Raw genomic sequence first — 14,747 nt, forward strand, 5'->3', positions numbered from 1 at the left:
TGCAAATCTTAAACAGAAGAAAATATGACCTGCACTTCCCAATATTTGTTGTAGAGCTAAATGGGAATATTCCATTAATACATATTGCAGGTTTTTCTCATGTAAATATTTATTGACGACTACTGCTACTACTACTACTACTACTACTAATAATAATAATAATAATAATAATAATAGACTACTTTTTGTCGTACAACTCTTGTCATTTAAGCAAACATTTAATAACCATGATACGACGCTGTCGAAGATGACCTCAGTGAACTAGTAAGATTTTGCTTATGTAAATATTCATTCTTTCTTGTTAAATTAAAAGAAAAACTACTATATATAGGTATACACGCACATAAATTTAACTCTAAACAGTGTTAGAAATACATTTAAGAAAGTTCTTTAAAATAAATAGATTTTGGTAGGTTTTTTTGCTTGTTTGTTTAACTTAACAAGGAAAATATAATTGTGACTATAATTTTAAATATGTTATGATACATTAAATGTTATTTGTGTTATTAGTTTACCGGGCCTACCCTACTTGTGGGATTATACTTCGCTACTGCTAGTATATTTCCATCACTTGTGTATATTACTGTTTTGTAATGTTTCGTGTCATTGCTGCCGTTAAGATTTACTGCCTTTTTCTTTGTTTATTTAAAATAATTTGTTTCTTAATAGACAAAAAATAAACATTCTACATACCTGGCTTTTTGTACTCTCTGAAAGTTTTATTGATGATAACAAAATGAAGGATTACGGGGCAATATGGGTCCGATGGATGTTGGAAAACGTAGCATTCTCTGACGGGCTCTTTACTGTACACTCTTACTTGGTCTTCGATTGGAGGGAAAGATACGCCATTCAATTTAGCCCATCTCTCTGCCAACAAGATCTCCTGAAAAAATATTTTAAAAAACACATGTAATAATTATGCATTAATATTCTTTTACTGTCTTTTTAGTAATAATTTGTGATTTTGAGTTTAGTGTCTCTTTCAGTAGTGAGGCTGTAGGAGATGGACCTTAGAGGTCTGCACAAGGTCGGACCGTGTTCGCGGGCCGGGCTCGGGCCTAAAATTCATATATCACTTCGGGCTCGGGCCGTAAATTTTTAAATATACAACCATTTTTCACGGGCCTAACTTTGTAAATATACTGTACAACGATATATATTGCACCGTTCTTTCTGGAGAACTTTTAAAGCACAACTGCAAAACTAAACCTCTAATTGCTGTAAATAAAAATATAATTTTGCCTTAATTATTAAGTTTCTGAAATTCGGGCTTACTTTGGGTTTATTTGATTATCACACAAGCTCGGGCCGGGTTCAGGGCTAAATGCTAAAACATATTTCGGGCTCGGGTCGGGCCTCACATTGTAAATTCATGGGCCGGGCCCAGGTTAAAAATTCCGGCCCGTGCAGACCTCTAATGGACCTACACCTTAACGTGGGATCCGAACCACATGAGCTCCCGCCAGGAATTGAAGCCGGGTCTCCCACGCCAAAAGCGCGTACTTTTTAGTTATAATATTTGAAGGAAGGTGAAGGTGAGTCTTTACTTTTGCAACAAAAGGATAAAATAAACAATGTACACTTGCAGTTTTAATTTTTCTTGAAAAATTTTCAGAAGCCAAGACTGCATTACGGTTACTATGTCGTCATATTTGTATGTATTATTAAATAGCCCCATATTTACGGACAGATAGGTGTCCAAGGCAATTTCCAGAGGCGGCATAGTACAAAAAAAAAAAGTCGAGATTGAAGTATGATATGCAGAAGAATAAGGCTGTCCACAGGAGAGAATTTTTATCTAATTAATTTAATTTCAGATCTACGTATACTGAAAATTTTTGTATCACAGCGCAACCTAGTTTTCTCATTTCGACTTACTGGTGGTAGAAGGAGATGAGGCTATTATAGTAGTTATTGGTTACCGTTGTAATCCTTGCATTTGGTTCTGTACGGCCCGCGCCATTTTTGGTGACTCAATGTAACCAGCCGCGGCCGTATTGTTTAGGCCTAGGCCTACGCATAACTAAATACAAACTGATAAGGAAAGGAAGCGCAAAACCTTTCTTGAACCCAGGGCATAGAATACCTAAAGACGAGCCTGATATTAAGAGATGAAATACTATCGTATACTAATTATAGTTATATAAATAGGCCTAGCATTTGTGGTTTATGTGAGAAATAAGTCAAGCATATTCTAAACCAGATAAGTTGTATCTTAAAAAGTTAGGTTTAAAAGATACAAAAAGTTTCGTTATATGTATCGTTTGATAGTAAAATATGACTGTCCAATCTAAAATTCGAGAAGAAGGAATATATAATTAAATATTCACATATATATTAATATATAACAAACGAACCATAACTCCATGGAATCCAAAGGTTAAATGCCGTATTCACAAAAGCTCTCCATTAACTTCTGTCCTTAGCCAGCTGAATCCGGTTTCTTTCTTGTATTCCTATTTCTGTGAGATCCATCTTAATATTGCCCTTCCATCTGCGTCTAGGTCTTTTAATATTCTTTATCCGACCGGGTTTCTAGCTAAAATTTTAAAAGCGTTTCTTCCATTCTCGTTTTATGGCCTGCCCACTTAAGGCTCCTATGTAGACTTAATGACCCTAACAATGTTAGGTAAACGGTATAAATTATACAATTCCTCATTATGAAGTTTTTGTCATTTTCGTCCTTCTTGGGTTTGAATATTCGCCAAAGGAGTTTATTTTCAATTTCTTATTACTTCTTAAAATTATTCAATCACTATTCAAAATTCTTCGATCATATCGAATTGAAACCTTACGCTTATATCAATGCGACTATACTATAAATATACAATATACAGGGTTGGCCATTTATCTTGATCTGCCCTTGTAAAAATTTGATATCTTAACCGTTCTGGAAATGTGAAAAACACTGTAAAGATTGCTACGTTAATTAAAATGGCATATTTGTGAAATCTTTATAAAATAATTGTTGATTTCCTTTGCTCCTATAAAATTACAACAATAAGTTCTAGTAGTTGTAATTACAACAAGTTCTCGAAATCATATAATTTTAAGCAGTGTTGCAAACTTTACTCATGTTTACAGTATCTGAAGAATGGCTTGAGATATTGGATTGTTGTAAACGGAATTATAATTTTTATGTCTATTGAAAACCACCTATGTAATTGGAATGAACTTCGAAAAGTCAAATTTTCAATCCACTGTAATTTTGTTCTTATTTATACGAAACACATCCTACCATTATCACAGTATTCGGCACTAAGGTACTTTGGAAGCTCCCTCATGGCTAAGCGGTTAGCGCACACGTCTTTGACGTGTGAGATCTGGCTTTGATTCCCAGCAGGAGCTCATGTGGTTCGGATCCACGTTAATCTTAGGTCCATGTCTCATATACCCTCGATGCTGACAGGGACGCTAAACTGTAAATCCAATCAAATCAACTAAGGTACTTTGGATAGGTATTCTGCCGTCCGTATTGCTTGTGTTGTTACTGTTGCAGAGATCTCCAAAATTTAGTTGAATTTCTAAGTTTATGATATTGTAACGTCCTTAGTTTCTAACACTGAATAATAAGTGTGGCATTGTAAAATTTTGTTTAACATGTAATTTGTTTGAAACGTGTAATAACTTGACGTAGTTACATTTGAATAATTATAACTGTTAGGTTGACAACACTGTTAATCTGGTCGTGTTTCAGAGTGTTACACAATATTCCCCTGTCGATATTTGGATGGTACGGAATATCAGCTTTTTTAATCTGATAGTTTAAAAGTTGCAAGGGCTTATAAATATAAATGTTCCACCCTGACTAAAATACCAAGTAATTATAAATAAACTAACATTTTTGTTTTATCCAAGCAGAAATCAAGACAAGGGACATGCTATATATGAAATAGTCTACTGAGTTTTTGAACGTTGGTAGTTTAGCGATCGAACGATTAGCTTATTAATGTGTGCCTCTGGAGTGTTTTAGCTCTTAAATTATAATTTTGGCATAATTAAGCTTAGAATATTCACTTTAAAGAAGTAAAGATTCAGTCTGTGTTTGATGATATATATGATCTCCCAGAGTAAAAGAAAGGTGGATGATGATAGTTCAATTTCATTATTCATTCTTGGTACCTGCTTGAGCACATTTTAGCTGTACATAATCTCACCACTTCTGCGATTTTTCAAGCTTACGACGTATTACCATCTTACATGGTACATTTTTCTGGGAGTACTGTTTGCAGAATTTCATCGAGGGGAGGGGAATTCAAGCTCCTAAGTTGAATTGAATTGAATTTCGCTTTATTGATTTGAAGTTCGATCAGGTGTTTGTAAACATATCTTAATATGGTAAATATTTATTTTTGCTTTATATCTTGCTCAAGGGAGAATTAAAACCAGGAAATCTCTCTATACGACACAGGTTTCTAGAGGTTATATTTTTCTTAAATATAAAATACAATAAAATCCATTTAAAAAAAAAGTTATATTCGTTATTTTGCTTAGTAATAGGACAAATTATAGTTTAAATCGCATACGACTTAAGGCACTCTAGAACACTTCTTTTCCAAACCATATTAAGAAAACACCTATACATCAGCTATTTTATTTTTATTATTCCCAATTTACAACATAGTATTGTACTTCATATGAATCATTACATGGGTAAGACAGACAATTACCACAATAAACCCTATAGAATCATCTCACAAGGTCAGATTAACCCTGAGTTCTTGTTTTTGTCAAAGTATCTTCCGCAACATATGATTCCCTTAACATCAAACTAACAAACCATAAGAGAATAGATTCTTTCACTTCTTTAAAAAAAACTGATAATTTTCACAATATTCTCTAATGTAAAAAGTGCGAATTTTATTAAGAAAAAAAGAACACTGTACAAATAGATATCGTAACTAGTATTCTATGTACTAACAAATAGTAAGCAGACGTGAAGGAAGGGCACTGCCTTCGTAAATGTTACTTGTTCTGTAAATTATGCTGAACAATGATACAGAAAACTCATATTGCTCCATAAGTTTCATATCTTTTCCCTAACTTTGGTTGCTGACTGAGGCTCATAGTAAATTACGAATATGAGATAATAAAATTTATATGTACCTTAAATGGTGGATGTTCATCAGCAGGTCTTCCACTGAAATCAAATGACAGGTACAAGTCTACTGCCCTCTGTGGCCGGAGTAGCAGCGGGTATGGAGAATTGAAGGTTAATCCTGAATCAACTAAATACAATTTCTTGCTGTGCAACTCAAAAGGCTCATACACTTCTTTAAAGTCAGTCTCTGAAAGAAATAGGATATATAAAAATGAAACAGTCTATAATGACAGCAAGAACTAAATCAGTGACAACATGCGTATGAATCTAACGTACATAATTTGTATTTACCTTCAGTAGTGGAAACCAGTGGCGGTCTTCCATTGACGCGATTGACTAGCTGTGTTAAACAAATTTGAACAAAATGAAGTTATTTTATATGGCTTCTAAAATATAAAATATTATTCATTCCGAAACATTGATTTGCAACCATTCTTGTTTATGAAATATTTGCTACATAAAATCAACCACACATCCATATTAAAATCACAACCACTGGCACCACTGAATCTACTTCGCTGCTTAGCTTCCAATACTATCTCAGATTTCTTTTCTAAATACCAAACCGAATCACCAGTGCAGTGTTTTAGACGTTGCGCGGAATTAAAAAGTGAGAGGGTGTTACTATAACAACAATGTCAATAGGACTCCTAGCCCTGGTTGGTCGATTTTGCAATTCAGGTTGTCATCGCAAAGGCTTCTGAGCTTTTACTGTTATATCTCACAAAACAGTGTTGTCATGTTGTCAATTTTATATTTAAATCTAGTCATTACCACAAGATAATTGCCAGTGAAATCACCATTTAGAAATTACGTAGCAATAAATGTAGCCATCCTGGGTACTTCCTATTTTTTCAATTATTATAATATGCTCTTTACCTTTAAAAATAAATCTTGTTGAATTTGATCTCTTTCAGATACCTGTATGTGTATCGTTCTTCACTTTTTAAAGAATATTAAAAACCTAGCTTAATTGGATCATATATACGTATGTGTCAGTAGTGAAATTGTGGGTATGAATGAAAGGAAAGTGTGACCAGTTTTAAACGAATTACTGGAGTTACCTTGACAAACACACATTACTTTGTGCTGCGTATAGTCCACTTGTAATACCTGGATTTAAACGACAAGAAAATTACAACATATTACAGCGTTTCTTGCGACCTTCTAAGGTTTCTAGAGAATTTTTTGTAGGTCGTAAAATTCTTGTATCAGATTGAACTGCTACACGTACTTAACTTTTTGTGTGAGTGTGTATGTGTGTATAAGGGGTGAATATTCTGAAATTTTGGATGAAACATTAAGTAATTCTTGTCACCTTTTACTACATGATTAGATTAAACAAGATTACATTCTAGGATTCAGGTGAAGAGAAACAGACAAGCTTGATACATTTTTACAGCTTGATAAGTCATAGACCACAATGTCCTCTGCTTAATATATATAAAAACATTTCTTTGTTTCTAAACTAACACAAGAATTTTCTTTCTACTTCTGCATCCTTTTGACTGTACTGTTGAGTAACCTATGACAAACGCCAGGAGCGCATCCCACGGAGTCCACCGGGTATGGACGTCACCATCCAAAAAACTTATAATTCGACAATCATTTGTACACTCATGTCCAAAATTATTGTCGCATTTCTATAAATATGTTGCTGTAGGAATATAATTTGATAACGACTTCGACCGGTATTTATTATAATGTTAATATGTGTATAATCGGCAAAGACATGTACTGTATGTGGCAAATTTCATGTCAAAAGAGCACTAAGTAAGAACAATAAAACGAAAATAAAACTTTCTTGTCTATTTACTAACATTTTGTTTTACTCATTCTAATTTTCGTATTTATGATTATTTTTCTATGAAATTTACCACAAATATATATTTCCCGATTATGCACATAGTATCAGTATTAAAAGTACCCTGCAAAATTATCAAATTATATTCTTACAAAAAGACAGTTATAGATATGCGACAATTATTTTGGACATGAGTGTACATTTTCTTAATAAAACTATAATTATTTAGCGGAGAAACGATTGATGTACGTAAAGATTTCATCTTATGCGTAAAGATTTCATCTTACATTAGATTTATAGGCGGCAACAATTGCTTATGGTCTTCTTAGCTGCCAATAACATCGGTTCAATCCTGCATAGACGTAGTGTCCAACTATTGGACCTCTCAACAAAATAACCTAAATGTGCATCTGGTAAACGTTGCAGCGTTTGGTGTATTCTGTCGATTTCATGAATGCTTTTTGTTCTTGATGGATTGGATTCAGTAAGCTATAATGGCCCATTGTATCCACGAAGATCTCACAATCACCAATAACTTCTTTTGAGTGCTTTGGAAAGGTTAAGAGCAAAAACGCGATCTAGCCATTGATGTAACGTGTCGGTTGCTGTAAAAGTTTCATTTCTCCTTATATTATCTGAATGTAACCAAAACTTACATCGTGGTGCAGGGGCAGCGTTCAAGCTGATTTATTAATGCCGATTATCTTTGTTTTCGGCCATTTTGTGGAGCATCCATTTTACCATTCTTTTCATCTTCCCTAGTTTGTACCAAAGAGTAGGTACTTTATTTAAATAAATAAATAAAAAAAAAAAGCTCAACGTTGAATTCCTCTACAACCTAGTGCAGTGTACTGTAAATCTGCATCGGCAATCGGCTCAAATTTGCCTTTGTCAACAACATACCTTCCATACATTCCAAGTTTAAGTATCCGCGACAAAATTTCCAGAACTAACGTTGCATCGTGTATTCATTCATACTGGCTAAAACCTTGTACCATTCGTGTTTTAACTCTATCTTGCAATATGGTATCATGTTTTGGGGAAATTCAAGTCAGAGATTTAATGTTTTCAAAATTCAGAAGAAAGCCATAAGAATACTTTGTGATAGGAAGCCGAATTTTTCTTGTAGACATTTGTTTAAGGAGGTCAGTATACTTCCACTGGATAGTTTATATTTGTATCGTCTCTTTTTGTATTTGAAAGAACACTCAGCGGCATTCGTAACAAATAAGGATGTACATAATCGTAATACGCGAAATAAGAATGATTTTCATTTGTGTAATCACCGTTCAGCAATGTGTCAAAAAAGTGTAAGTTATGGTGGTGTTAAGTTGTACATGTTGCCTATTGATATAAAGTATGAAGAAAATATGAAAAGGTTTAGACAGATGTTAAAATCATTTCTATTAGAAAATTCTTGTTATACGATTGAGGAGTACGTAAATATCACCACAAGGTAATTTTACTTTATTTTACTCATGTAAATTTTTTGTACTTATGACGCATGTTACACTTACTTGAGGACATTCCTCATACTTATAAGTTCATACAAAAGAAATAAATACAATGCAATGCTGGTTCATACTTATAGTGCGAGGTGTTTGTGAATCGATCGCAGGCTCTGAATTTGTAATGGACAACATCGTGTGTACGAATGTTTTCTCGGGGTTCTGTTTCCTCTCACATTCTCATTTTACCACTTTTTCATTAACTTTCATTTAATTATAGTCTCCTTTAGTCTAAAGGGCATAATTGAGATGTTAAACCATAAATTTTACTTTGTAATTTACTGCATACTTCATTAATATTTCTAGCTGTTTTTGCGTCACTGTGACTGAACTTAAATTTGTTGAAGTAGGTTGGGAGAAATAGTATTTTCACATCTCATCTTTTCAGGCACGAAAATAAACGAAAGTTCATAGATATTCCCTACGTTGTATAAAGCCAGAATGTTGCAGAACTTAAACGTTTACATGATACCTATCAAGACATACAGATAATATGTTTCATGGTCAAAGTGAAAATATCTGAAATTCTGCGTTAATTTTGCAACTATGCAGTCCATTAAAAATCACATTCTTTGAAGCCTGAAGGAAAATAATAATCAATGCATTTTGTGCAGCGCGAGTCATGCCGATCTTAGGTAACAGACATATTGAATTTTTAACCCCGTAATTTGCAATGGGACAAATTCAATGTTGTATGATACACTTATGTTTGGGCATATAATTTATTTCAGTCAGAAAAATACAAATATTATTCAGCGGAACAAACTAAACAACACTTCTTTATCCAGGGTATATATCTATATATATGCCTATTTATTGTTCTCGAAAAATTTAAAACACTAACAACACGCAATTAAGTGCTCCAGATATAAATTGGTACCCATAATACGTCTACATAATTAAGACATATATCCTGGCCAAATTTACATAAAAAGGAGGATAATTATCAAAACAACAACCACCACCATCACCATTACTATCATTATCCTGCTACTATTATCGTTGTCAACTTCTTCACCTTCCTGACATAACAGTTTTTTTTTTTTTTAATATTTATTTTTAGTTATTAAAAAAAATATTGGGTCCAAATAAACTTTAAATGCACTAAATTGTTCCAGTAATCTCAGTTACCTTCGTCGGTAGCTCTGGAAATTTTACAAGAAAGTGTAATATGTCAATCAATAGCAAAAGTTAAGAATTTGCACAAAAGATAAATGTATATTATGGTTAGCTTTGTTTTTGTTATTATCAAATTAAGAATAAGTTCTATGTCTGATTGTCATAATAGAACGCTATTTTGGTTTTACTTCGCTTTGAAAATAAATTTAAGGCTCACGGTGACATCTGGTGGTAGTCTTGGGTATTAAACTTTTGTTCAACTGCAATACTGTGATTGTCAGATCACAGGCTGCAATCTAACAAGAATGTAAAATTTCTATAAGGTGTCAAAATTAAATCGAATCAAACTATTTGGTTTTCTAAATTCAAATCAGTGGTTAGTAATGTGTGTGATCTTTAGCTAGTTAAAAATATAGTTTGGAATTATGAACGGATTATTAAACTGTAAATAATGGAATTGTTATTAGATTATTCTCATTTGAAGCTAGTACGCCATTAAACTTAACCTTTGTATTTGTCATCGCTGTGTGATATTAATTTATTACTTTTATATCAATCAATTGTACTATTTCAAGCACAACTTATTCATAAAGTTTATAATATCCAATTTAATCTATTATTGAACTATTTTAGGCACTAGATTACCTGGCGTATTCTTTTGTATTTTGCTTATAGATATTGGATTTAACAAGTTCCCACATTTGTTTAATCGAACTTAACTTTACCAACATACCATTAATTATTATCCTATTAGTGGGGAACGTAAATTCTCCTTCCTTCCAGTGTGTGCTTGTATTTTGTCTTTGCGGAGGCAAGGCGTGCGTGTAAGAAGAAGATGATGATGAAGATGAAGATAATGATGAAGATGATGATGAAGATGAAGATGATGATGGTGATGAAGAAGAAGAAGATGATGATGATGATGATGATGAAGATGAAGAAGAAGAAGATGATGAAGAAGATGATGAAGAAGAAGATGAAGATAATGATGAAGATGATGATGAAGATGATGAAGAAGAAGAAGATGATGATGATGATGATGAAGATGGAGAAGAAGACGACGATGAAGAAGAAGAAGATGAAGAAGAACATGAAGCTGCTGCTGCTGCTGATGATGATGATGATACAAAAGTTAATTTCTTTTCATTTCTCAGAACTTCATTTTGGACTTTTTTTTGAGCCCAGTTCAAAAATGATGAGATCTAAAACTTATTTATGTTAAGCCATTGTATTCGAACAACAATTCTTTTGAACCCTCTATTGCTGGAAATACTTTACATTAGAACTTCTTTTGTAGCGACATATGGAACGCAGAACTAGTTTTGTAGAATTGTGTTCACCACTGTAAAGAGACGCACCAGTAGATCGTTCAAAAGATTTATGGGAGTACAAGGGATTTACTTAACAAGAGTTTGGGCTTCTTCAATTTTCAACTGGGCAGACAAAAGAAGCGCAAAATGAAGTTCTCAGAAGTAAAAGAAATTGTCATGTGAGTTTTCCGGGCTACTGACGAAGACAACACAAGTTGCTGAAACAGTTTAGTAAATTAAAGTGCATTTGGACGCAGTAAATTATTATAGTTTTGACTAATCATATAAATATGTATTAAATTCTCTTTCCTTCTTTCCAAATGAATACAGAAATGTATATTTTCCTTACTGATTTAGACAGAAATCGGAAAATCAATTATAAAGGTACTTTTTCTTTAGCAGAAGATGGAAAAACTGAGCCAGCTAATAGTGAATCTGAAGAAAAAATGTGGTTGCACTAATACATAATGATACTTACCATCTCCGACAGTAGTTGGGGTGAACGGTGAAACTGGAAACGTAAGTTCCAAATCTAAACCTCGAAGTGGATTGAATATAAGGCCAGCTCTTCCTGCGCGAGTATCAAGGATGGAGCTATTGAACACTTTCTCCATGGCTTGCTCCCAGAAGGATTTATGGGCCTTTCGTTTGGTGTGCTTCTTTTCTCGCCTGTGGAAACAAAGAAAAGTATCACGTTAAGATAAAGAAGAAACGAAAGATGGCTTAAGAAGAAATATGTCGACTGGAGTTTTAAAATGTTTTATAAACAATCTAAATAATATCAAAATCTTAACTTCAGAAAAATCATGTATCTATTACGTGTCTGATGAGTGATTTCATTTGTTTTGTAGAGTTACTGTTGTTGTGTACACGTTCGAGGGGACATCAGGAGGGCGGATGAGTGTTTTTTACGCATTACTCATTACTTTTCGCATTTCAATTTTTATCGAAGTTAAAAGAACAGAAAGCAGAAATCATGAAGAAAAGTTTATGATATAAAGCTAGTTGTTGACCTCCATTCATTGCTTATTATTTATTCACCTTAGTTATATTCAAAAATGGTACAATTCTCTTGTACAGTCACGAACATTAATAAATGGAGGTTGGAGCCATAAGATATAATGGCTTCAGTCTCCATTTATTAATGTTCGTATCTGTACAGTATTGTATTTATTTTGTATTACATTGTATTTATTTTGTACATCATTGTATTTACTGACAACGATCAACAGATAACACATTTATATCTGACTCAAAAATATATAAAATGTTCGGTTAATAATATATCTTTTAAAAAATAAATAAATGAGATTTCTGGTTTAACGTCACACACTTATGCTCTGTAAACTAAAGCAGACGGATGATTAACGAAAGGGAATTATTATAAAAAAAAGAAATCGAAGGAACGGAAGCAAAATGTGTAAGAGAAAACGGGAAGAACCTCGAGAAAACTCAGACACAATGTTGTCCACCACAAACTTACATGACCTGTGAACGAACCAAGGACCCCTCACACAAGAGCTGAGGACTATCATTGTCATCGTGCTTCTCTAATATTACTACACCTTAGCTAATAATATTAGTTAAGCAATAAGAGAAGAGAAAAACAAAGCATGAGTACGTACAAATTAAAATAACAAAATGCAAAGGAGTAAGTGAAAAAAAATATATAGCTCAATGGATATCGATTTCTGTAAAGAACTACCACATAAAACGACACACGGACACTTTACCCGCTGATCCATAAGATTGACCCATTATGAAAATATTAAGGAAAGAATCATAAACAATCATATAACTTCACATCGAACGAGAAGAAAGAGATCCCTATGGACGACAGCACTGCACAAAAACACTACAAATTTCACACAGTCGGATAATCGATAGACAATTGGCTAATACAAAGATGAAATAAAGCATCATTAATTAAGCACGTGGACCACTCGACAATAGAGTTGCTGAACAAAAGAAAATGTTAGCTACATACTTTTCACTGAGACTACAAGAAGACATTATCTTCCGTCTACGTGGGTGGATTAAGCGCTTTCTGAAAATAATAAATACGTAAAAATAAACAAATAATACTAAGGTTTGGTGAAAAGAATTCTGGTTATCCATAAGCAAATACATTATTATCTACCTTATATATTATAGAAATATATAGAAAAGGAATCAATTGCATCTCTAATAGTAACGCACGAAATTTTTATTACGATTTTAATATACCAGTAGATAATCTCCAGATATCACTTAGTATAATACTGTGCTTGGAAAAGTAGGAAGAAGTTACCTCAACCAATGTATGCAAGTGACGCAAACTTATTTTCTTTAGTTTTTTTCTTTTTTCAAACTTATTTTTTCTGTAGTTTTGCTTCAATTCGCCGAAGTTTTCAACACTTGGTGTATTTTCTTCAGTTCCTTCACCATCTTCACATCGCTCTGAAGAGTATGTTGAAAGCTTTCGGAGAGTTGAAACAAAACACTAGCTAGATAAACAAAAAGTTTTACGCAAGCTATTTGCTGCTGAAATAAATGATGATTTAAACTTGTTCCTGCATTTTATACTTTAGAAAGAGTAGCTTATAGCATTATTTTGCCAAACAAGTACAATAATAATGTCGTACTCATGGTCATATTAGTATTAATACAGAGCGCATAGCAAGGGTCAAATTAATTCACAGAACTATCCACATAAGCGTTTTGGCAGGATTTATTTATTTATTTATTTACTCGGAAAAGTATTTCCCTGATAGTTTCAGTATTTCCCTTTTCTAAATGTGTTCCTTAAAGTTGTTTTGTCTCAGATTTTTTAAAATAAAAGACACAGCTTTAACGTGCCAAATGACGCCATAAAACAGTTCTGTATTTAAAGATTATGTAGACATTAGCATTGACTCAATGTAATAGTTTGAGTGGAACCATAAAACACACATTATTATGAATCTCTACAAATTTTTTTCCGAACTTATGGGAAGCAAAATATAGTTTTATAATTGCATGTAATACATAATTATGTGCAGAAGATAAATAATAAAAGATAGTACTACCCGATTTTTTTCAGAAAAATTTCTTGAATGTGCACATACAAAAAAGCATGGAAAACTAGAGATAGGTTGTTAGATGGAATAGGATATACCACTCTATAACGTGTCTGACACGATTTTCCTTTGGTGTCCTTATGGTGTATAGATATATGTCGTGTCCAACCAGTAATACGAATTCAAGAACTTTTGTACAACGAAAATATAGGCCGGCTAGGCTAAAAGAGACAGTGATGACGAGAAATGAATGAAATGGTGGAATGAAGAAAGTGGGACGAAACTGGAAAACCCCGAGAAAATCCACGCATACGGTGTTTGTCCACCACAAAGTTCACTTAGCACGAGTTGGGATCGAACCAAGGACTCCATGCACCAGAAGTGAACGCTCTTCCACTGAGCCACTGCAGCTCCCAGGGCAGTATTAAATCAACACAAACATCGATACATTTATATTGATGTAAACTGTTCGTTCCATAAGTGCTAATGAGATTAAACTACATTGCTGTGCAAACTAAATTAACGTATGTTAAAAAAAAAAGTACTATTGATTAATGATATTTCTCACTACTATTTATTACCCTCTAAGGTCTAGAAAGACAAGTTATTAGAAAGATCTACTGTGTTCCTTGTTCCCATATCGCACATAGGCAGTGGCTGTTAGTAGAAAGAAAGATACAACATTTGAATATGGTTTCATTAACTTACTCCCCATTGTCCATTGTGTCCTCTTTATTGACTGGTTGATTAATCCAAAAGAATAAAGACCAAAAATTCCTGAAATACACATTACATCTTTCTTTCATATTAAGTATTAGAAGATAGTATTTATCGTTTATGATATTTCGCAATTCATTGCAAAAC

At 33.2% G+C, this 14,747-nt stretch overlaps 1 protein-coding gene across 2 annotated transcripts in view; it reads right to left on the minus strand.

Annotated features, from left to right (window-relative positions):
* LOC145690137 (cytosolic phospholipase A2-like) overlaps positions 1-14,747 on the minus strand; it is a 120,202-nt gene that overhangs the window by 5,932 nt on the left and 99,523 nt on the right. Inside the window, exons 13-16 of one of the 2 annotated variants that reach the window (XM_081764732.1) lie at positions 14,592-14,660; positions 11,324-11,514; positions 5,110-5,291; positions 694-886 (exon numbers count right to left, since the gene is read on the minus strand). In XM_081764732.1, the coding sequence (XP_081620858.1) occupies positions 694-886; positions 5,110-5,291; positions 11,324-11,514; positions 14,592-14,660 (635 nt within the window). The remainder of the gene's footprint in view (positions 1-693; positions 887-5,109; positions 5,292-11,323; positions 11,515-14,591; positions 14,661-14,747) is intronic. The other variant, XM_081764733.1, reaches the window with a different exon arrangement.

Source organism: Thermobia domestica, chromosome 7 (assembly GCF_964235325.1).
Source record: "Thermobia domestica chromosome 7, izTheDome1.hap1.1, whole genome shotgun sequence".
Classification (NCBI taxonomy): domain Eukaryota; kingdom Metazoa; phylum Arthropoda; class Insecta; order Zygentoma; family Lepismatidae; genus Thermobia; species Thermobia domestica.